This window comes from Homarus americanus, unplaced genomic scaffold (assembly GCF_018991925.1).
Source record: "Homarus americanus isolate GMGI-L3 unplaced genomic scaffold, GMGI_Hamer_2.0 scaffold57980, whole genome shotgun sequence".
Taxonomy (NCBI): Eukaryota; Metazoa; Arthropoda; class Malacostraca; order Decapoda; family Nephropidae; genus Homarus; species Homarus americanus.
Window position 1 is genome coordinate 24,818,627 of NW_024716703.1, and position 24,293 is coordinate 24,842,919.

The 24,293-nt window shown below is 42.1% G+C and overlaps 1 protein-coding gene across 1 annotated transcript; it reads left to right on the top strand.

The window, feature by feature from the left end:
- The first annotated feature begins 233 nt into the window (after positions 1–233).
- Positions 234–18,585, top strand: LOC121858353. Its single transcript, XM_042354785.1, has 4 exons — positions 234–418; positions 16,628–16,711; positions 17,216–17,471; positions 17,629–18,585. The coding sequence occupies exons 2-4, from the start codon at positions 16,628–16,630 to the stop codon at positions 17,910–17,912; spliced, it is 624 nt and encodes a 207-aa protein (XP_042210719.1). The 5' UTR covers positions 234–418; the 3' UTR covers positions 17,913–18,585.
- The last annotated feature ends 5,708 nt before the right edge of the window (positions 18,586–24,293 follow it).

Below are 24,293 nucleotides of genomic sequence, written 5' to 3' on the forward strand. Positions count from 1 at the left end.
CGTCTACAGTTTCTCTGGAAAGTGGATGAAAAATCTTGATAATATCCTTCAATCCATCGTTTGTGCTTGAAATTATGGCATTAAGTTAAGATTCATCATAGCCAGAAGTTCCCACACAATATTTATTTTGTTTATTAATAACTCTGTGATATATCGTGATGACGGTGCGCTTTAGTGGTACAGGAAGAAAGAAAGTCGAGCAGAGATAATATTCCAGACCGTCACCTCAGGAAACGACACCAAAGTTTCGCTCGCGGTTTTTTTTGCCCTGGACCCCTCCCCGCCCGACCGATGCATTCCGTACATCTTCAACCGAACGAGGTCACGGGGGAGGCGGTATATATACACCCGTGGACTCTGCAGCCATCCACAACATAGTCCAAGCTTGTTTAGCAACCATCAACCACAATCCTCCACCGTGAGTATCTCGTGTGTGTGATGACAGTTGCTTCCCATCTTTCTGGGAGCTGGTGATCATATGTCTTAGCGATGTGTGTGTTGGATTCTCCGGTGGGCCACGAATGAGTCTTGCTGATTCTTCTCTCCGCCGCCAGAGTTAGTGTAACGTTATCTTCAAGTTCTTCGTCGCCTTAGTGTTACAACGCAAGAGAACGTGCGTTTCCACCATCGTGAAATAGTACTATAGATACATCATAGCTTCTGGTGCTCTCGGATAACACGCAGGAACACAGTGATGAAACTAGTAACTCAGGATGTGAAGACGAAGATCATGTGAACTATCGTATCGTAACCACTCCACTCTGGAACTCTAATACGCCAATGGTTTACCCTTAAAGATTGACAGAGGTAAAAGATTTATTAACGTATACGCATAAAAATATCAACGAATCCCACTACAAGAGTCTGTACCTGAGGCTCCATCATATTTCTGTTGATGGTTGGCTGTAGTGATGTGTTGTTCCCGAGGCACCGAAAGCCCCCTGTTGATGACCCTCACCACTTAATATTTCACAACTAAAATAACTAAGACGTCAATATTAAACTCAGAAGCTAATCCCTCGTCCCACTTAAAAGATTATGTCTAATTCCTTCCTAAACCACAAAATTCCTTCACCAAATAATGTTTTTCGTTGTAAATTTCTAAACCTTAACTGCTTAGATTTCCATTCGGGTGACAACTACTTCAGTTACACAACTCTAAACTTTTAATATCGTCAATCATCATTTTCCTCCGTATACACAACATTAAAGGGATCGTCCCCTTAAAAATAATTGTAAAGTTACCCCATATTAGTCTTGAAGATAATATAAAATAGTTAAATTCACAGTAATTTAACGATCCTATCACACGTTTAAAATAATACCCCTTCAAATTTTTCAAGTATAAAAATAAAAAAGTATATCCAAATTACATATATTGTCTCGAACATAATATTTTCTGCTCGGAAATTATACTACATCTTCCTTAGGCCAAAGTTTGATAAGACAGCATCTGACGACCCTCTCACAGTCAACCATAAACTTGATTCTTACGTAAAAACTCTAATCATGAGTGACAAACCTGAACTACATTTACTGAAGAATAGTTTCGTTATAATCAGGAGTAACGACGTAAGGTAACACAGATCAGTCAATTAACCTCACTTAACGATGTTTTAGGCGTTCACTGTACTTGATACGTTCACTCGATGCGTTCACTGTACTTCATGCATTCACTCTACTTGCTGCGTTCACTGTACTTGATACGTTCACTGTACTTGATACGTTCACTGTACTTGATGCGTTCACTGTACTTGATGCTGAACGTATATGAAGGGCTTTACTATACAGGTTTAGAAAGGAAGGTTGCGTAACGGTGCAGAAGGTTTTCAATCATAAATACCTCTCCAGTGAAGTCAACACGGTTTTCCCTTCATCTTAGTGTGTGTGTGTGTGTATGCGTGTGATTCAGCAGGTGTACACACACACACACACACACACACACACACACACACACACACACACACACACACACACACACATACACACACACTAAATCAGCCACCAAGTAAAACAACAAAACTGAATTATTTCATTTGACTCGTAAAGAAACTGAACGATAATTTCTCCTTTAAAGTCAAATAATTCTATCGATATAAAAGCATAATTAGGTTAGGTTAGGTTAGGTTGATTATAACATATCTCGTAAAGTCAGGCTATAGTTGCGTTTACATACAGCAATAAGCGTTTACACGGGTCAACGCAGCTGAACAAACGATAAACGCCCTCGTGGCCCCCAAACTGGTTACTCAGCTCCCGCCCCTGAGGAGTAAGCCCCGCCCCTGAGGAGTAAGCCCCGCCCCATACTCAACCCTATCTGATTCGCTCCCTACAACTGGTTAAGCGGGCCTTAACCCTAATAGGTCCAACCTAACCTAACCTAACCTAATGTAACCTTACCAACAAGATTACGACTCATTAGGGCTAAATCCTATTAAGAACATAAGAATGGAGGAAACTGCAGCGGGCCATACTGGGCAGTCCCGTTTAATAATAATGGAAGCCCCTCGAAATCGAGGATGGCCTGCCCAAGGGCCCCAGCCCCTATCGCTCATATATCCATCCAACCTCTGTTTCAACCTATCCAGCGTATTCGAGTTAATGATGACGTTCGGTAACTTGTTCCACTCATCCACTACTCTATTTCCAAACCAATGTTTACCTATTTCGCTCCGAAATCTAAATTTGTCTAATTTAAAACCATTGTTACGAGTTCGCTCCTGGTTGGATAGTTTGAGTACCTTTGTAATGTCCCCTTTGTTTAGCCCTGACTTTCATTTATACACCTCGATCATGTCGCCCCTCACTCTACGTCTCTCAAGGGAGTGCAAATTAAGATGCTTTAACCTGTCTCTGTACTCAAGGTTCCTAATGCCCGGGATTAGTCTTGTCATTCTCCTCTGAATTCTTTCTAGGGATTCTATATCCATTCTGTAATACGGTGACCAGAACTGAACTACATAATCCAAGAGAGGTCTCACAAGCCCAAGATATATAGTTTTAGAACGAGGGCCCATTAAGATCAGGTTCCAATTGAAGTAAGAGCCCAGGTACCCGGGCCATGTGTACTTGCTACGACCAGCCGCCGCCGGGTACAGGGAAACATCATAATATCTGTATTTTGCTCTTTTTTTACTGTAGCAAAAGCTGTAGCCCAACAATTATCTTTGTTACCTCAAGTCTCGCTGTAGTTTGGTACCCGACTGACTGGTTATAGTATTAGTTGGTATCACAACTGAGCAATGTAGCTTTTCATGCCTGAAGGAACATCGTGGAATGACTTTAAATCGATTTTTTTTGTAATATGTTAATAGTGTATGTATATATGTGCGTGTGTGTGTGTGTGTACTATAGTGTAGTTTGTGTGTGTGTTTGTAATTGGCCATTATATTTCATTTTTTAAACAAATACATACAATTTCGTACCAAGGAACAGGATTAATTAGTGAAAAAAGGGGAACTGTGTCTACCTGTACACACCTGGTCAATGTTACTACACATTTACACCAGGATGTAAACTACCTATCCCCAGGTAGCTTGGGTAGGTACACTCGCAACAAAAAGTATCGGTGCATACTGTAGTGTGAACAATTTGAGACCAGTGACGATAGGTATTGGGAAAGGCGAGTTGTTCCAGCAGTATGTTGGCAGCCCTGATTGTCAGCCATATGGCAACACCTAGGGAAGGGGGGGGGGGTTATGAGGATACACTTACCAACCTTCCCGACATATCACAGTGTATACGTATCGTTTCGGAACTCGTCGATCTCACCCTGCACCGATACTTTTTGGTGCGAGTGTACAAACCCCAATAATGACTAGTAATTACGATATTTTACCTGGGTGTACTGTACGAGGGTGTCTACAAAGATTACCTGTATTGTGTAGAGAGAGAGAGAGAGAGAGAGAGAGAGAGAGAGAGAGATCTTGTTGTGAGAAGGAAATTATAACCTCGGATCATTCATCATATAATTACTAATACCAAAACATGTGTCGTGACTAAAAAGTGTTTATGATGTTTCAAAACTAAATACATGGCGACCATTAAGTCCCGTTCTGATTTCAAACATTTGCATTCGGCATAAAATATTAAAATACACCTTTGTTTTTTGCATTTGAAGAGTAAATATTCAACTTTTTCACCAAGGTAAATGCAGAAAGCTACATTTCAATATTATGTACAAGTACTTTTGAACTCTACATGAACTCTTCTTTTACGTGAAACTAAGACAAGAATTATAATTTCTGTAATAAACAACGGTAGTTCAGCTTAACCTTCTTCCTGAGCGAATAATCTGGAGTAATTTATGTTTTTATCCAACGTTCCTGTAACTGAAGCTTAGTGGTTGATTTTAATGCTGCTTGAATGGAAGAAATACTAGTCGGTTATGATATCCGGATGACCGTGTGTGTGTGTGTGTCTTGATCACACACACACACAAAACACACACACGAAGAGAAAGCTGCCGATATAAGGAGATTTTCACTCGCGTCTCCCTACGATAGTTCGAGGCCAGTCTGTGCTTTCTTATCGTAAACAATAGACAGTAACCCGTCACCATGAAATACAATGAGAAGAAACTTTATCTGTCTGCTATCTCTCAGAAAACTTCAACACGAGAGCAAACAAACACGAATGTCACTATAAAAATGACAATCGTATCGAGTTTATCTCTCTCTCTCTTCTCTGTCTCCTTTCTCTTCTCTTTTCCTCCTCTCTTTTCCTTTTCCTCTCCTCTCTCCTGTTCTGTCTTCTCTCTTCTTCTCTTCTCCTCCTCCTCCTCTTCGGTCTCCTCCTCTCTCTTCTCATTCCCTCATGCTCCGGACGTTTTCATATAGGTAAAATTACATCACATTACACGGTCACGTACAGGTGTAATGAATAACTGTAACGAGACCCAATTACGACAGGTGGCCGAGTCGTGTACACCTCATCACACGAAATACGTAAAGAAGCGACAGATGGTGTTCGTCAGGTGTTCGTCGGGTGTTCGTCGGGTGTTCGTCAGGTGTTCGTCAGGTGTTCGTCGGGCGTTTGTCGGGTGTTTGTCGGGTGTTCGTCGGGTGTTCGTCGGGTGTTCGTCAGGTGTCTTTCGTTTTATTTCTCTCTAGCTCTCTCTTCACGCTGTTGTGTCTCTCTCCTCTCCTTTCTCTTATCTCTCTCTCCTTCACATAAATCACCCCCTCGTTGTCGTCTTCACAATCTCCTAAGTGTCGTGGTGCGTGCAGGCCAACAAGAGACCAGGTATCTCTGTGCTCAGCTCTTGATAACAGTGGTGGCTTTGGCTGGACGTCCCATTCCTCATTCTGTATCGACTTGGTATTTCACTGCGATAAGAGTCCAAGGTTCAGGTCACTTGGTATCAGAGTAATACTGTATTTAGAACCTGTGGTGTGTTGTGTGAAGGTTATTGTGTATATTTACCTAAGACCGCGAGAAGCTCCCCACAGTGTGATTGGCTCCCTGGACCCACACAGGTGTATATGGGTCACCTGCCTCATAACTGGACCAGGGCAGTGTTCCTACTTCTTCTTTTCCCTCTTTCTTCTTTTTCCTCCTTTCTTCTTCTTCCTCCTTCTTCCTCCTTTCTTCTTCTTCTTCCTCCTCCTTTTTTCTTTTTCTTGCTCCTTCTTCTTCTTCTTCTATTTTATATTTTTGGTATTAATATATTTTTCTTCCTTCTCTTATTCATATTATACTCCTTCGTTTCTTCTACCGTCTCTAATCTTTCTTCTTCTTCTTTGTTTTCATCTTTCGGGTGGGGCGGGGTGAGGGGTAGGGGAGTGATGGGTGGGGGGAGTGGGGGAGGGTGAGGGGGAGGGGTGGGGGTGAGGGAGGGGAGGATGGGTGGGAAGGTGAGGTGGGGGGTGAGGGTGGGGAGGTTGGGGATGATGATGGGTGGGGGGAGTGAGGGGGGTAGGGTAGTGAGGGGTTGGGGGGGTGAGTGAGAGTTTTTAATGCCGGTGTACAGTTACAGGTAAGGTAAGTGATTAGTAACACAGGTAACTTTTATATGACAGAGTTGTGGCGTAACCAATAGACGAGTGGAAATGTAGAAGAGTTTGGATTATTTCAATATATTTTCGAATAAGTTCACGGCGTACTTGACCTAAGTTGACCCGGATATAACAGATCGTGACAATTAACCTGCTTTACCAAGTCTGATCACACACACACACACACACACACACACACACACACACACACACACACACACGTCAGGTACACACACACGGGTTACTATTACAGAAGGTTAAGTTTAGTTACGATTTTGTTCGACTTATTTTCCTTTCTGAGAATTTCTGAAAAATCATTAAGAGAATTCCGTGACCGGGTGTTGGGAGGGGCGCCACACAGGTGACGTTATGAGCGTTAATGGCAGGTGGGAGATGACTAAGTGACGTGAAGCTGAGGAAAGGTGCGATTAACAGCGGCAAGAAGACGAGACAATGTAAATAATGATAATTAATGATGATTAGTCAAAGAGTCTCTCTCTCTCTCTCTCGCTCTCCCCACACACACACATGCCAATAAACAATTACTCTGGGAACATTACCACCGTATATAAGACCAACCTGACTGACCCCTCACCCATCCTCGTACCCCAAGGCCTTCCTCCCAACTCACACCCACACAATATATTCTGGTCAAACACGATCTTTTAAAACCTTTTCCTTCCCATGTTAAGAATCTCTCCTGTTATGAGACTATCGCATACAGCTCACACAGCCTTTTATAGTCTCACAATGCCGCCTTGGTTAATGTTATCTTGAGTGTGTTAATCGGAGAGTGTGAAGTCCATCTAAAGTGCATCATTTACACCCGCTGTTTCTGTATCTCTTACCACCTCCTCACTTATCCTACCCCCGCCCCCCCCCCACCACCTCTGTATCTACACTCCTTGTTTACCTGTGTTCACTACATAGCTCCCCTACCTACCCCTCCCTTTCATCAACTCATACGGACAACCATAACGAAATCCTGAACTAGCACACACAGACTGTATGCTTGCTTTAATCATCTCCTGTGGCGGCCGAGGGTAAAAACAGGATTTATTTGATGATTATTAACGCCTTCCCTCAAGCAAATGATTTCGCCGAGTCATCTTGAGGTGAACGAAGCCTTGTTCCTCCGATTAATCCTCAAATAAACATTCTTACCTACACGAACGTTCTTCAGGTACACACACACACACACACACACACACACACACACACACACGGTATATATCGAAAAGCAAATTAGGATCTTCAGTGGTTAAGGAGTGATAATCCGTTTCGTTTCAGTGATTAACACACACACAGCGACCGGTATTAACATGAACAACCCAAGAATACTTATCAGAATATTTTATCTTTCACAAAATATTAACTCAGATTCTCGGAGGTTATCGTCCTCTGACAGTAGTACGAGAACGACGTGAAAAATTTCAATACCACAATATCCTTCACAGTCCATAAAACAATAATGGTGGTGACGTGACAACATTTCAGGAATAGTCAGCATATTATCATGTGAGTACAATGAGGTTAACTGTGGATGTTAGCCCAGAGAAATGCCCTGTGGAGTTTCTAGACCACGAGTTACATTAGGGACGTCAATTGTGGTGTGGCTGTAATATGCAAAATAACCAATGTTGATAAAAAAAATACGAACATGTCCACTAATTTTTTTTTCTAAAGCAATTGACACGAACCTAACCTAACCAAATTTAGCGATCTTAGGATAATTTTTGGTTAGGTTGGGTTAGATTAGCGCGCCTCGTGTGAGAAATACAAATAATTTAATGTAATTAGTATGAATTTAACATCGACCACTTCACAAATAACAACGCTGTCACCAAAACGTCACCCAGAGTTAAACAACAATGTACAGTGAGAGGAGACCCAGGAGCATGGGTTGGTGTATTTGTTCCTTTAAAGATTCAGTAGGTGGTTGTTGATACAGGAACACCTTATCTTAAGACTCAAGTTGTATGTGGAGACGCAGAGGACCTTGGTGACTGCAGTGTGTGGGTCGTGTTGATGGTCCAGGTTTTCAGAATTCTTAACACATTGCCACTGAGGAACCATGAAGACCAGAGGGAATATTTAGGCAGCTGACCTGTACGGCAGTTGACCTGTACGGCAGTTGACCATTACCATTGAACTTTTTCTGGTGTTAAAACTTTAATATTTCCTTTGAACTTATCATTTGACTTTGAACTTCATCTTAAACTTGCTTCCTTTGAACGTGAGACTCCGCCTTGTATAACAAAAGCTTCCTGACATTTGAAAATAATTATAGAGTGAGGGAGTCAGGTGCCCGCAACAGCTGACCGAGCAGCCAGACATTCAAACAAACCGAGAGACCAAACATGGTTAAAAATATCTCTACCATTTCCTCTCCCAATTCCATTTATTCTCTCTCCTATTCTCTCTACCATCATTTACCTCAGTTTCTTGTTCTCTTGCCAAGTCCTCCTCCACCCCAACTTCTGTGTCTCTTCTATTCTCCTTTACTTCTCTTCTCTTTATCTTTTACTCTTCCTCATTTTATTTGTTCTTTTCATCTGTAGTATAAATTACTACACAAGGCTCCTGGACCAGCCATGCTACTTCATGAACGAGATTGACACCTACCTGGTTATTACCTGCGACTACTTGGTGCAGGTCAAGGCAAGTGGTTCTTCAGCGCCTTCTGTAGAGTTTATTCCATCGTATCCTTCCCTTTCTCAAGTCTTCCTACTCGGAATATTGATTTATTATACGATAATTTTCGTATTGAGCTAAACTTTCTAATACCATATCGAATATTTATAGCATTATCTTCTCTCCCAGTTGTCTTCATGAGTGACCCTAATCAAATAAAAAACTAAATCCTTTTCTTAATTTTCTCGCTTGACTCAGGTCGTTCAAAACCTCCCTTTGTGGTGTAGGAACTTGTCGTCTTTTCTGTTTGTCATCTTCCATACTCCGTCACACTCGGCGTGTTATATTAAGCTTCATGACGACCTTATCTACTGCCAGCAAGACGGGTACATCAACCACTGTTACCACTAGGTCGGTGAAGCAGTTATTGTTGGAAGAGACACAGACCCTCAATAGCGAGGGTCATGCCACACAATGGGTAGTCAAGTCCACAAGCTACTGGGAACATGTGGAGTATTCCTAGCTGGTTCTGCCTGGGACGGTGATTGGAGGGATATGCATGGCTGTACACATACTCCGACAGACACAAGAAGACGTACACACATACAATTTTGAGCACACACACACACACACACTCGCATCATCACTACCTTCACCATCTCGCTCACCATCACACCTACAACTTAAAACTCACTGAACATGTCCAAACCATATCGAAATGTCAATAACTTCAGAGGTTAGGTTAGGTTTCTTGATCCAAGTCCACGATTTTAATTAGGTCTGATCTTGACAAGAAAAGTGGCAGATTCGACACCTCAGCTGACTGCATATATCACCATGTTGCTAAGTCTAATCATTTTCTTAACAAGGCTCCAACCAGAACAAATTGTTATATATGTGTGTGTGTGTGTATGTGTATCTATGTGCGTGTGTGTGTGTGTGTGTGTATGTGTATCTATGTGCGTGTGTATGTGTGCTAACGTGTGTATATAGTTAGCCAGGAAGCTTGTCTATACTCGTACTAAATGACACATAAACAAAGTGTTACATCATCAGTAATAAGACCGACACTCAAGCACATAAGATCTTAAGTTCCAATACTTCCTTATTATCCTTATCTTCTACCAAGATACAAGAGACAGCGATAAAAAGAAGAATTAGAGACAAAGGAAAGTGTGGTGCGTGATAAAGTATAGGAAGCGGTAATACAGAGCTAAACAATAAATAAGAAACACACACACACACACACACACACACACACACACACACACACACACACACACACACACACACACACACACACACACACACACCACCCAGGATCAGTGTTGGGGCGTCTCGTCAAGGGGGAACAAGTCAGGGAGGACTACCCAGACACGGCGCTGAAGATAAAGGCAACGTCAGATTATTGTGGTTCTTGTGTAGTGTTCTGGTCTGGTGAGCTTCTGCCTCCTGCCGGTAGTGGTAGGGGGGGTGATGAGGATAGGAGTGGTGGTGGGGGTGGTGATAGTTGTTGTGTGGGGGGGGAGGGGGGGTCATTATCTGTCCCTCCACCCCAGCCTTTACAAGCACTGCTACACCTTATATATATTTTTTTCATTTAAACTCCCTATAAAACAACATTAATATCACCTATTCATTTAATACCAATTTATGTTTTATAGAAATAAGCTTAAATTTGAACTAACCTACCTGGTAATTGAAGCTCATCGTAAATACAGACTTCAAGAATCTTTCAAGTCATCCAGTCATTACAGTAATAAATTCATATAAATTCGGGGTGGGGATTTCTGGACCCCACATAACCTATCTAGGGTTAAAAGTGAGTCGTAAATATAGATTATCACACCATAAAACTAACCGTGAATAAATACCAAGTCATCTTACCATACAAAACTATTCTCCATTAACCAGAACCTCATTAAATATATAAAATAATCCACCCAAAGTATAAACCACAGGACGATAATAATTTGAGTTAATACTTTTGAATACTATTTAGCGTGAGAGCACAGTCGCGTGTCCTCCTTCTCCTTCCTCTCGTAGCTCTTACAGTTATAGATGAAGAAAAGAAGATAACAATCGACTATTGTTCATTGTCTTCAGGACTTTGTCAGGTGGGAGAGTTACGACTGCCTTGACTGAGTGATTGTCTCGCCTGTGACAGTGATGTGTGTGAAGAAGGGGGCTGAAAGTCGTGTGTTTGTGTGTGTGTGTGGCCTGGTGTGTGTGTGGTGTGGCCTGGTGTGTGTGTGGTGTGTGTGTGTGTGTGGCCTGGTGTGTGTGTGGCCTGGTGTGTGTGTGTGTGTGGCCTGGTGTGTGTGTGTGGCCTGGTGTGTGTGTGTGTGTGTGTGTATGTGTGTGTGTGTGTGTGTTCAGCCTCTATTTGAAGAAGCTTCGTCGTACCTGTGAGCAGTTTGCCACACACACACACACACACACACACATATCTACATAACAATTAACCGGTCCAGAAGCAGGCTCAGAGAGGGTCAGAAACCTGCCTAATATTAAACCTTGTCTAACCTACAACACACACACACAGATGACTCGGTAGTAAGAGACACCAAGACATTTACACCCATAGGATTTATAGATAAAATATAGACGAGGTAAAATTGTTGACCTTAAACACATATAGGGCGTCACAGACCAATGTCCCTACCTCCCTCCTCCCTCCTTGGCCACCTTCCTTATATACTGCACAGGGTCACCGAAAACAGAACACAATACCAATATTTTAAAAGGTTTATATTGTATATCAAAACCTGGGCATTGTCTTACGGTCGATTGTATATATGTTTTTAAAAAAGGGAATTGGTTTTGTTGGCAGGAGCGAGAAGCGACAAACTCGATCACTACTGTACCTGCTCCTAGCCCGCCAGACCAGTTCTTAGCACCGTGATGACAGACTTTAGGAAAAATTTTGCCTTTGAAGATAATCCAGCTGTAACCACTCATTAAGTGAACAAGTGTACTGCTTACACTCGATAATTATTTTGTCCTGTTGAATTCCAAGATAAAAGTAAACGAGACTACATTACACTTATTACCTGAGCACATTAAGTATTTGTTAATAGTTTATGATGTAAAAGATGAACATGAAGATTACAGCGGAAGGTTGGTAAAACTTTCTTTATACGTCTTATCATATCTATAACTACTTACTTCATTTGCATATATCGAGATGTGAAGAGCTACAATATTCACCACAGTAAACCTCACAGACCCAATGGTTAAAGGCAAAAGGCTATGCTCATGGTTTTGACAAAGGCTTTACTGTACTGAGCGTATCTCGCCTAAATAATGTGGACCTCACTCAAATACAACCAATTATTGACGAATCGAATCCCATAGTAGTAGTAGTAGTAGTTGTTGTTGTTGTTGTTAATGTTGTTTGTTTCCATATTTATCGACTTCAGGTTCAAGTGCTGTGTTGTGTACCAAGTGTGAGGAGGTTGATGAGGGTGGTAGCGGCATCAAGCTGATCTGTTGAGTTATTTAACATAAGACAAGTTTTTGTTTTCGTAGACTCGTTCGTACCCAAGAAACACCCCCCCCCCCCGGGCATACCTGATCTTGGCAAGCATAATATAATCTATTTTTTGTTTCCTCCCACCACGAGTGACAGAGTTGCTGGTTAACTAGAGTGAACAAATTTGATAACACGAGGATACATAATCAGAAAGAGAACAAATAATTCTGAACATTACGAGTAACATATAGGACGATTGTCGGTTCAACATCCTCCCTGTGTTTTAGAATCAATTTTATCCTCAAGTCACAAAAAGAACAATTTTTACAGGTGAAACTCTTGCCAAAAACACCCACTAATAATTTTTCTTAACTAGAAGTAACTAGCATCAATATATTTTGCATCTCGATAAGGTAAAAATTATTCAAAGTTGTTACTGACGAATACAAACTTGCTAACATAGACAATGAGTTGTTATACGCCTGTAGCAGACTTGAGGTGTAAAGTTAGTTATTTCTCACAGAACAGGTTTTAATTAAGAGCTTCCATGGCTTATTACACCTTCAGAGGCAGCAAGGTGTCGGTAAATGGTTCTTTGATTCAAAACAAGACTGAATTTTCCTATTTTTTTTATCTACATCTTGGTTTCCTTTCCACTTTAACATCAAAATTATTATTAAAATCAAACCTGTAAAACATATCTCAAAGTAACTCAAAGTTTTAATGGATGTAAGTGAGTTAGTTGATGATGGACGGTGTGTGTGAGTAAGAAGGTGAAGTGGTTTACCTGGTCGAGTGGCAGTAAGTGGTTATGTAGCCCGAGGCAGTGTGTGTCAGCAACAAGCATTAAGTGTGTGTGGATAATTTGTCTCTTCATGGTATATAAGTGTGTCTCATTACTTTGGACATTTACGATAACTCTTGTGGTCTAATAGGTGTCTGGTAGGCTGTGTGGTCTGGTCGTGTAAAACATATAATATAAATATCATAAAACACAATACTATACGAGTACACATAACACAATGGCTCCAAAGACTAACATCACCAACAGACTGACGATTAAACTATATTCCTTAATACGTCCTAACAGAAACGATATGCCTGTGTGTGTGTGTGTGAGGTATCGAGTGCAAACCTCACTGTGAATTACTGACCACCGAGCTGTTATTACAATAGATAAGAGGCAACAATTCGACACTCTTTCTAACCCTCCCACCACCATGAGTCAGAGGGTCATCCACATCGCCTTCAACCTTGTTATTTTTTTTACGTGGGTCGGTTTGTTTCTATCTGGAGAACTTAAAAGGCTTAAAATGAGTCAGGAACACAGAAGGATGTAGTGTGGGAGTGTTACCTGGAGAAACCTCGAGTGAGATGACGATAATATTACGGTTAGAGAGTCGATCGTCACACTTAGCAACGCAGGTACGAGAGGCGATGACCTTCTTGAATTTCTCCCAGTGATGTTGTCCACTCTGATGACACACACAAACACACACACACACACACTAACCCCCTCTACACACACATACACACACACTAACCCCCTCCACACACACACGCACACACTAACTCGCTCCACACACACACACACGTAAATAATATATCTGTAGCGTATTGAATGTCTCTAGATTAAAAAATATATATTAAATATTATCTAACGTCAGGTTCTCAGGGTAGCGTCTGATGCCATGACCCGTCTTAGAGACCCACAAACCTTAGTCCTGGCTACTCCTACGTCTCCTCATATTCAAGGCACAGACTATATCCAAACGGCCTCTGGAATACTGAAAATCTGAATATAATTTTTCGTTCTCTAGAGTAAAGTTTTCTTGAGTCGGACACCATTCTTTCAGGTAATTAGTTACATGGGAATACAATCTTACCGTCCGTTTGTGCGTCCGTCCGTCAACTGTAAACAGACGACTAAGAAAATAGCATTACTTGAATTGAGCCAATCTCACTGGGCAAAAAACACCCTCCAGGGACTCGATAATCAGCAATTTTCTATGATTAACCTAACCTAACCTAACCTGATAGAGACGCTGTGGTGTCACCTGAAACGGATGGTGTATGTCGTCTCGGGCCACACTCCTCCTCAGTCCCCCAGTTCGTATCCCTGTCCTGGCTGGCTGAGTCACATGAATTTAAAAAGAAAGCCACAGAATTCTTTCATCGAGGTCATATTATTTGTCTGCTAATGTAAAAACCTGTTATAATTTCTCGGTCTAATCATTTTTTCAAGACTTTCTCAAGTATTTACAGTGAATTATTGACAAATTTCCGACGTATCCGGTAATCTCAAAGTCATTTCAGGATATCCGGTGTGTGTGTGTGTGTGTGTACGGTCATTACACTATTATGCTAGTGTTGGGTGTGGTCTCGTGGGGTTCGTTTAGAGCAAGAAGCAGGAGGTCAGACCAGAGGTGTGTAATTTAAGTCCTTCTGGTGATCCGCTGACAGGTGGAGGAACTTGAGGTAACATAGTTGTGGTTAAATATATTGTTTTTCTCGTATTATTCATTGTATTCACTATATATTTTTTCCTTTGCTGTCAGTCTTCCTTTCCTTTGTTATTCATATTTTTTTCCTTAATTTACGTTGTTGTTGAGAATTATTTGTCGATAAAAAAAACCCATCAGAAGTACTTAATAGTGGATGATTCTATTTGTGTTCATTATCAGACTTCTTTATTCCTGTCTCACACTGTTTCTCACTCACCCTCTGTCTCTCACGCACCCTCTGTCTATCCCGCACTGTCTCACTCACCCTCTGTAACATCCACCGCCTAGTCTTCGCCTCGTGTACTCCCCCAGCAGGCGGCTCATGTGCCTCAGTAATGGCGGCTTTGTACCCACTATTCACCTCAGCGCAACAAAGACCGCCTCTGTTTTCCCTCATGTCCTTCACTGCTCCTGAAGGTGACACTGTCTCCTGCCGCATTTCAGACACTTTAATCCTGAAGTTTGTTTGTTTTCACGAGAGACATTGTTCTAATTCATGTCAGGTTAAGAAACAGAGCGACGCCAAGATGTACTTTTAAACATATGAAGGCATTTACCATAAGGAGAGAACGGTATACCATGAGAAATATTTGAGAATTCTCAGTATTAGCCTGATCCCATGAAAACCTTCCTCCCGGTATACGATTCAAAGATAATTTCAGATCATGAAGGCTTCAGTATCACCTATTATAATATGTATTCTTAAATTTCTGGCTTAACTCCATATTTTGCTAAGACAGTGGTAGTTATGGTAACAGTATCTTACCTCTGTGTTCCGTAGTAACGAGTCTTTAGGTGATAAACCATATACCAATACTACAATGGTTTGATAAGACGAAATAATGTAGTGAACAATATTTAGAATGAGGACAGGGTCTTGTGTCAGTCTGAAGCAATACGGGGCACGGGTAGGTTTTCCCTCACCATCCGGACACTGTACATCACAAGACACCCCCCACCAAGTCTAGGTCATCACAGGTCATCACTGTTCACCTGTGCCACTAACCCACGAGAGAACAAAGCAACTCATATCACCCGCCACTCACCTCAACTCACCACCATCAACCATAACCTCACCACCATCAACCATAACCTCACCACCATCAACCAAAACCTCACCATTTTCCCACATCGCCTCTCGTGCGCTAGGCTCTTCAACGGAGTCTTATCAACACACTCTAGACCAGGGGTTCTCAACCAGGGGGGGGGGAATTTCCCCCCCCTCAGGTTTTCAGGGGGGGGGGAACTGATACTAATATGGAAAAAATAAAGGATTTTCAGTATTATATGCATATTATTTGGAATGCACTTTTTGAGGCAGACAATCTTGGAAAGGAGGGGGGAATGACATTCTGACATGGTGAAAGGGGAGCATGGGGCAAACAAGGTTGAGAACCACTGCTCTAGAGGCTCCATTCTTACCCCCGCTAAGCCTTAACCCCCAAACAACTAAGTTTCACCTTTTCACACCTGACCTACTTCCCTGGGTCACTCCTTCATCCCCCCGGCCCTGGCTGTACTGGGTCACTGTTACATTTTCTTGCGGCGAGTGATTCATGATTGGCGAGTGATTCGTGATTGGCGAGTGACTACAATGGATATAATGCGATCTCTTGAAATGATAATGTATAATGATCCTTGATGTTGTTCCGGAAGAGTTTCTGGGAGGTACTTAAGACTCCTGTGTACCTCTAAATAAACATTCCTACTTGGCCATAAACAATTTGTTGCAGACTCATGATGTAAAATTTCTAATACCCATTTGTGATCACATGACTGACCTCAACTTGTGCTTTCTCAAACTCTCTTTCTCTCCAGCCACGGCCATAAATTCACCCCCCCCCCCCCCCCCCCTCTCCCCTCCTTCTTGCCTCTTCATTGTCCACACCTACTTCTCACACACACATTGTCTCTCTCTCTCCTTTCCCTCCATCTGTGTTGTTGGAGCTTCAGTATCGCCTGCCACACCCTCTACCTCTTGTGGTTGGATAGTAACTAACATACGATTTTTGTTCCAGATGTCTTGGGTCTACCTTCTCTTCTCTGCCGCGCTGGTGATTGGCTCAACCCTCGCCGAGATGGAAGTCGACGCGACCAATCAGGTTCGTGTCTCAATCCCTGCTTGACTCTCATTGGCCCTCCTTATGTACGGTTTAGAAATAGAAATATTTATGACATCTCTGTTTTTGATTAGTCATGCAGGTTATGCCGTTGGAGGAATATGTAAAGAAACATCCGATAGTCAGCTTAAACTAACTCCTGATCCCTACATGAAAACATAATTCAGTGATAAAAACAATAAACCAAGAGAAATTCAAGGGGCTTCTATCTATCTAGCTATCAATTATCTTATCCTCCTCCTCACACCCCAATTTATGTACGGTGGAGAGAGAGAGAAAATGGAAAGATGAGAAGAGAAAAATGGACGACAAAATGTGGAACAAGAAAAGTTTAGAAATCGAGGAGGAGAAAAGTGAAAGCTCACGCTATCAACTCCTTACTGTACACACTCACGTAACTCTCACACTCATATAACTCGCCAGTAACTTTAGTTTTTAGTCCGGCACTCATGACTTCGCTGTTTAAACATCCTCCACTTATTTCAGGTTCATCTTGGTGAAGACGGTGCGGTTGAAGGTCGAGCATGTGCGACCTGCCATGGTGGGGCGGAGACTATCTCCTCGGTCCCCTACGGTTCTGGTGGCCTGGACGTTGGTGACCATGGCACCTTCATCCCTACAGGACACTTTGACTTGTTTGGTGGACTCTTCAGCGCCATCGGGGGTCTGGGTACTGGTGTGTTCGCTATCCCCATCCTCGCTGTCAACATTGCCATACTCGTTCTTCTGGCTATCTTGTTGGGTATGTTGGTCTGTCTGTCTGTCTCTCTCGTTTATTCCATCTTTGTTTGTATTATTCATTCTGTCCGTCAGTTATTATTTTACTCTTTGTGTAATAGTCTCTCATTCTCTCTTTGTGAAACCCTTAAATCTATTAATAAACTCTTTGTCGTTCACAGCTCACGTGAAGCAGCTGGGAGGATATGGTGACACCGGCTCCGTGGACCCCATCATCCACTACGCCCCCGTCCCATCTTACAGCAGCGGTGTAGGTGTTGGTGGCGGCTCAACCTACCAGTCCTACGATTCCGGTGCCGGCGGCTACAGCAAGAGATCCACTGAGGAGGCAAGAGGCCTTCCCTCTCCCTCCACCTTCCAGTTCCTCTCCAAGATGGTTGCCGACGCCATCAGCAAGTACAGCGAGATGGAGTCCGAGGGGGCAGCCTCCAGCGACGCGAAGTAAATGGTAACTAAGTAAGACTAACCCAGGCCGGACGTGACAAAATAGAATACGTTCCTAGACGAGACTTACTTGTTACCGTAGTTCAAGACTCAGCTGTGACTAAAAACTGCGACGACGTTCACATGTAATGCAATATTAGATAGTGAACGTACAAAGAGACAATTAATGAACAAGACTGGCTGTGGATTCTAATTTTTACCAGGTAACTCTGTCAGGGAGACTACCAGCCAGACAGTCAGTCGACAGAGGGTGATGACGTGGCTCATGCTAGGTCGGCTGATAACAGAGACAAGACAAATGGACAAACTGAAGTCAAGAACACAGACTGACGACGAATTCTACGGACAAACCAAAACGGCAATACAGTTTGTGATGAACTGATACAGACAAAACCTGACAAGATACGGCAAGACACTTTAGACTCGACTTACTGATGCCTGTGATAAATAACTTATATTACTAATAGACAGACAATCACGGGTAACATATATCACAATGAAATGACAAGTTTACCAGTAAGAGGTGCTGGCGTAGGTCTCGAGTGATTTACATATCGTGGCTGGTGACAGAGATGCTAGACGCTGTACGACTCTACGACGGACATGGAACTACAAAACTGAAGGTGATTTCATCTCCCTGCTGACTCGACCGACACCCTAGACTACTGGCTGCTGAAGACGACGACTTTCTATCTCTCTCTTTTTCTTCATAGGATGACAGCTTGACAATCCTCACATTCTTGGATATTTTAACCTTCATACGTTTGGCAGACTTAAGACATTATGACGACAGTAGTGAACATACTTACGGGCGAGGTTTGGGGCAAATTTGGATGTTATGACAATCGTGAGACTTACGTGACTCACTGGGGGACGTGACAGGGACAATCTCTTCATGGCGTTGTCTCGAGACATTATGACATCAATGGACAACGTGTTGACTTTTGTGGGCGACGTCTTCACGTTCTGAGAAGACACTGACAGGGGCGACTACTTGAAGTCATGGACATACTGAGACTGATGGACGACGCATCACATCAACCTTTCGACGTATTGACTCACTTGGGCGACATTGAACTCTGACAGTCTTGGACATTCTGACCCCCAGGGAGGACAGAGGGACCTCAGGGAGGACATAGGGACCTTAGGGACGTAGACTGTCCACACGTCTAGGCATCGTCAGTTTTTGTCATCATCGTCTCCCACAACACTTTCTTATAGGGAGAGTTAACTAGACGATGGTTGAAATATCCTGTAGTATTACATAAAGAAAATATTACCACTGTAAGGACTCTTACGACAGTACGAGTTAAGGACTCTTTAATTACTCTGAAAACGATGACAAAAACTGGATAAGCCACATGACAGCCAACATTACGCTTGTAAATATTTGAAATTATTTTTAAATTTAATATATATATATATATATATATATATATATATATATATATATATATATATATATATATATATATATATATATATATATATATATATATATATATATATATATATATATATATACACGTTACATTGGTGGGTAGGTTAAATTTCGTAAATTCATAATCCACACGAGTGTTCTTGTGGTCCAGATGTATGGGTTCGTTACCATGTGATACATATCAGACCTTAACACTAACGTCCACACAATAGACTTTATCTCTTCGTAAACAAGACTGTTAACACAACCAGGTGCTTCAAGGTGTTTACCATACTCAGTAAATATAATTTCATTAGGTTGTTCAACAGGATGATTCATACGATTTATTACCTTAAATAAAAGTGACAGCCGTGACGCCGCGGATGATAAGAATCACTTGCATGAGAAGAATTCTATTGTGCTATATTATGATGATAGTTGTATTTATTTCTCATAGTGGGTTGGTTACCATGACAGTTCTTCAGGCTATAGGAATATATTATTGGGACTCTCAAGTTCTACCTTAAATAACGTCGATAATTCTCCCCTTAAACCCATACAAAGCTGACCGGAATTTGGCAAACTTCTCTTTCCTCTGATGACAAACCTTCTCATCCCAGCCTAACACTCATTCAGATGTGTGAACGCCTTTCCTTCTCCTTAAGAGGATCAAAACCCTTATCTATCATGGCGAAAACGACCGCCATCTGTCTTAGCTCATGTAGTGAACATTATAACTGATAGAAACTGCTCTCCCGTTTTTTGTAGTCCAGAACATTATTGTGTTGGATGAACCAGCTCTCTACCGGATGTGTTCTTTACCTCTGTACAGAAGAATCACTTAATGCGCAGTTAAATCAAAACACGTGATTGTTGTTTTAAGGAAGTAACGAGGAAAACAATCAATCTACCCCCATGTCATTATCTTCCATTGAGGTCCCCCAAACTAGCGTTTAACAGATCTATGTAGCCTCACCGTTGATGGAGTCTTAATACTCATCTCCCGTCTGCTGTGATAAGGCGAGGAGGCTGTGTTTGACGTTCAGGATTATTACTACAGGTAGACGCTGACGCAGGTAATCACACCTTTGTTGTTCTCTGTTATACCTGTCTTCTATTTTATCTACACTACTAATGTTCTCTGCTGGCGGGGAATCATTAGTATCCTGTTATTTATTTTTATTTATTTTCTTATAATTATTTAATAAAATTATGGTTGGAATAATTTACTCTTATTTATCCTAAACAACATTGAGACTTACGTGATGTAATAATAATAATAATAATAATAATATGAAGAATATGAAGAATAACACCAAGAACAACAAGAACAGGAGAACAAGAATATGAACAGATACAGGTGTAAACTACTGTTCTCTGACATCTATTAAACACACCTTGTTGACTACTGAAGGATAAACAACAGATCCTGAAAGTCAGATAAATATCCAACATCCTTTGGTCTATGAAGTCTTAACTATCCAGGATTTGCCTTTGAGATTTATAACCACATTCCTTATTATCTTCTACATTCATCACTAATTACAGGTATGAATTAATGACCCAGATGAAGAAAATACACCACTCATAATTAATTACCTTAATGATCATAGTGAAATAAAGTAACTATGATATGTAAATTAAACTTGAATGATAGTCTTGGGTTAGACTTTGCTTGGGAGATTGGTATCCCCGCATCCCCTGAGCAACGCTCTTGTGCATTATGCAGAAGACCCGACAGCCGCACCCTTATCCACTACCTCCTAAGATGTCCCCACACACAACGCTTCCGTGATGCCTGCTGGACCACCACTCCACGACCCCCTGACGGAGACACGATGATCCTCCCCATACTGGCCAGATATTATGTAAATAACATTGATTATGTGTTAAAGAAATATTCTTCCTTCCTTAGGCTTTAGTAAGCCCCTTTATAATATTTATACTGTATATACTTGTTACACTTGCCAGATGCTACTGGTGTTATTGTACAGGGGTACCTAGTGACAGCACTAGGATCCCACTTCCTCTATCAAGGAATAAACAATTGAAATTGAAATTGAAAATGATAGTCAATCAATTTCTAGTGATTTATGGAAGTTGATTTTTTTCTTATGAGTCAAGAGTTTACGCCACAGGTGTACAGTACATAGACAGGTAAAGGTAAATAATGTTAAGGGCAAAATACCACAGTAGATGATGATCCACCAACAATCGTCGTATGATTATTTTATTTTCCTAGTTGAATGTTTTCTTAATTAAACGATACATGAAAGATATTAAAGGTCTGACAAGGTTAAACCAGAGAGATACGACCCTTTGATTGCACAGATACGAAATGAAAAAAAAACGTGTCTACGAATGGAAGAATTGGTGAGGCTCATGTGAATGGACTAGAAACAGATGTAAAACGAGTCTCTCGGTATTAGAGGAATAAACTCAGAAAGCGTCACGACCTGGAGACTAAGATAACGTAAGATAACAGCGCCGTGTAAGGCCACCAAATGATCGGAGCTTCTGAGAAAGACATGAAAAGATAGAGTATGTCTGGTTTAGGTTGACCAGGACAGCGACGTCTACTTATTACTGAGCGTGGCTGAGGTGAGCGGGTGAGTTTATGAATGGCTGAGAGTAATAATTTGAGAGTGGGTGTATCTGAGAGTGTCTGAGAGTAAGAATCTGAGTCTGAGTGTGTCTGAGAGTAAGAATCTGAGAGTGTCTGAGAGTAAGAATCTGAGTCTGAGAGTGTCTGAGAGTAAGAATCTGAGTGCGAGTGTGTCTGAGTGAGAATGGCTGAGTCAGATGTATTGCAGGATATGACAAAGAGTTATATTTCCGTACAAAACATGAAACAAAGAAATAAGAGCAAATTGCAATGTTAAACACAAGGTAATTTAGTATGTGGTGAGAGATGATGACGACCAATACTGACAGAGCAAAGTGATATAAAATTTGTATAGAGCCTATGAGTTATACCTTAAGATTAGCCCCCTGACTAATTTACGCTAACCTAACCGAACCACAACCGAACCTAACCACAACCGAACCGATCCTAGCCACAACCGAACCGATCCTAGCCACAACCGAACCGATCCTAGCCACAACCGAACCGATCCTAGCCACAACCGAACCGATCCTAGCCACAACCGAACCGATCCTAGCCACAACCTAACCTAACCTAACCTATTCTATCATCATCCCAGACGGCCAGTGGAGGACGTAGAGAAGGTCGATATTGTACACTGATGGAGGGTTAAGAGGCCACACTCCCCCAGTACACTGATGGAGGGTTAAGAGGCCACATTCCCCCAGTACACTGATGGAGGGTTAAGAGGCCACACTCCCCCAGTACACTGATGGAGGGTTAAGAGCCACCCCCCAGTACACTGATGGAGGGTTAAGAGTACACTCCCCCAGTACACTGATGAGGGTTAAGAGGCCACACTCCCCAGTACACTGATGGAGGATTAAGAGGCCACACTCCCAGTACACTGATGGAGAGTTAAGAGGCCACACTCCCCAGTACACTGATGGAGGGTTAAGAGGCCACACTCCCCAGCACACTGATGGAAGGTTAAAGGCCACACTCCCCCAGTGCACACTAGACAGGGTTAAGAGGCCACACTCCTCCAGCACTGATGGAGGTTAGAGGCCACACTCCCCCAGCACACTGATGGAGATAAGAGGCCACACCCTCAGCACAGGGGTTAAGAGGCCACACTTCAGCACACTACAGTACACTGATGGAGGTTAAGAGGCCACACTCCAGTACACCAGTACACTGATGGAAGGTTAAGAGGCCACACTCCCCCAGTACACTGATGGAGGATTAAGAGGCCACACTCCCCCAGTACACTGATGGAGGGTTAAGAGGCCACACTCCCCCAGTACACTGATGGAGGGTTAAGAGGCCACACTCCCCCAGTACACTGATGGAAGGTTAAGAGGCCACACTCCCCCAGTACACTGATGGAGGATTAAGAGGCCACACTCCCCCAGTACACTGATGGAGAGTTAGAGGCCACACTCCCCCAGTACACTGATGGAGAGTTAGAGGCCACACTACCCAGTACAATGATCACGCCTCGCTAAATACACCCTCAACCTTGAGAGGGTATTTAGCAATAGTTCACCTTGGCCTTCCTTGATTACGTGTTCATTAACCCCTTGAGTACAATGACCTTTTCCCCAAGAGTAAGAGGTCTAAGTCATCATACTCAAGGGATTAAGTCATCGTAGTCACGGAGTTAAAACACAAGACGACACCAGACAGAAGGAAGACGACACGAGACATGAAACAGAAAACAGACGACACGAGATACGAGAACCAGAGGGAGGGAATGATCTTAGCTGATGACGAAGGAACATTCCGGACCGCTGAGCAGAGGTTGCAACTGACTCCTGGTTGGTGCTCATTCTTCTAATACGTCTTTAAATACACAAAATAAACACACTTAAGTAGACGCAATATCGGTTAATAAAAGATACTTATTAAATGGGTAAGAAGACTACTTATGTACTGTCTTCATGAATGTTTAAGTGGGCCTCCCCCTTGAGAGTTCGTGGCCCGAGCTGGTCAAGTAGCAAATCTAGCGTCGTTCAGTCATTATCACGTGACTTAATATTGGCGCCAAACATCTTATACCTAAAATAGCTTATCTCCGAAACAACAAATTATACTTATTAATATATGGCCAACTTATTATATTACCAGGTACTTTCTTATTAAATCCGGTAACTAAATAAATCTTAGTTTAGGAGATAAAATTCTCACATCCCGCTGCTAATGCGTTACCTTTATTACTAGTCACTCGGGCGATACATTCAAGAGCACTTGTTAACTCGTCAGATTTGCTAGGAACGTAAGACTATAATCAGCTTAATATTCTATTGCTTTGTATAGGGAAATATTTACATTAACAACGTAATCTTTGGCAACACACCCTGTCACCTTATTCTTTA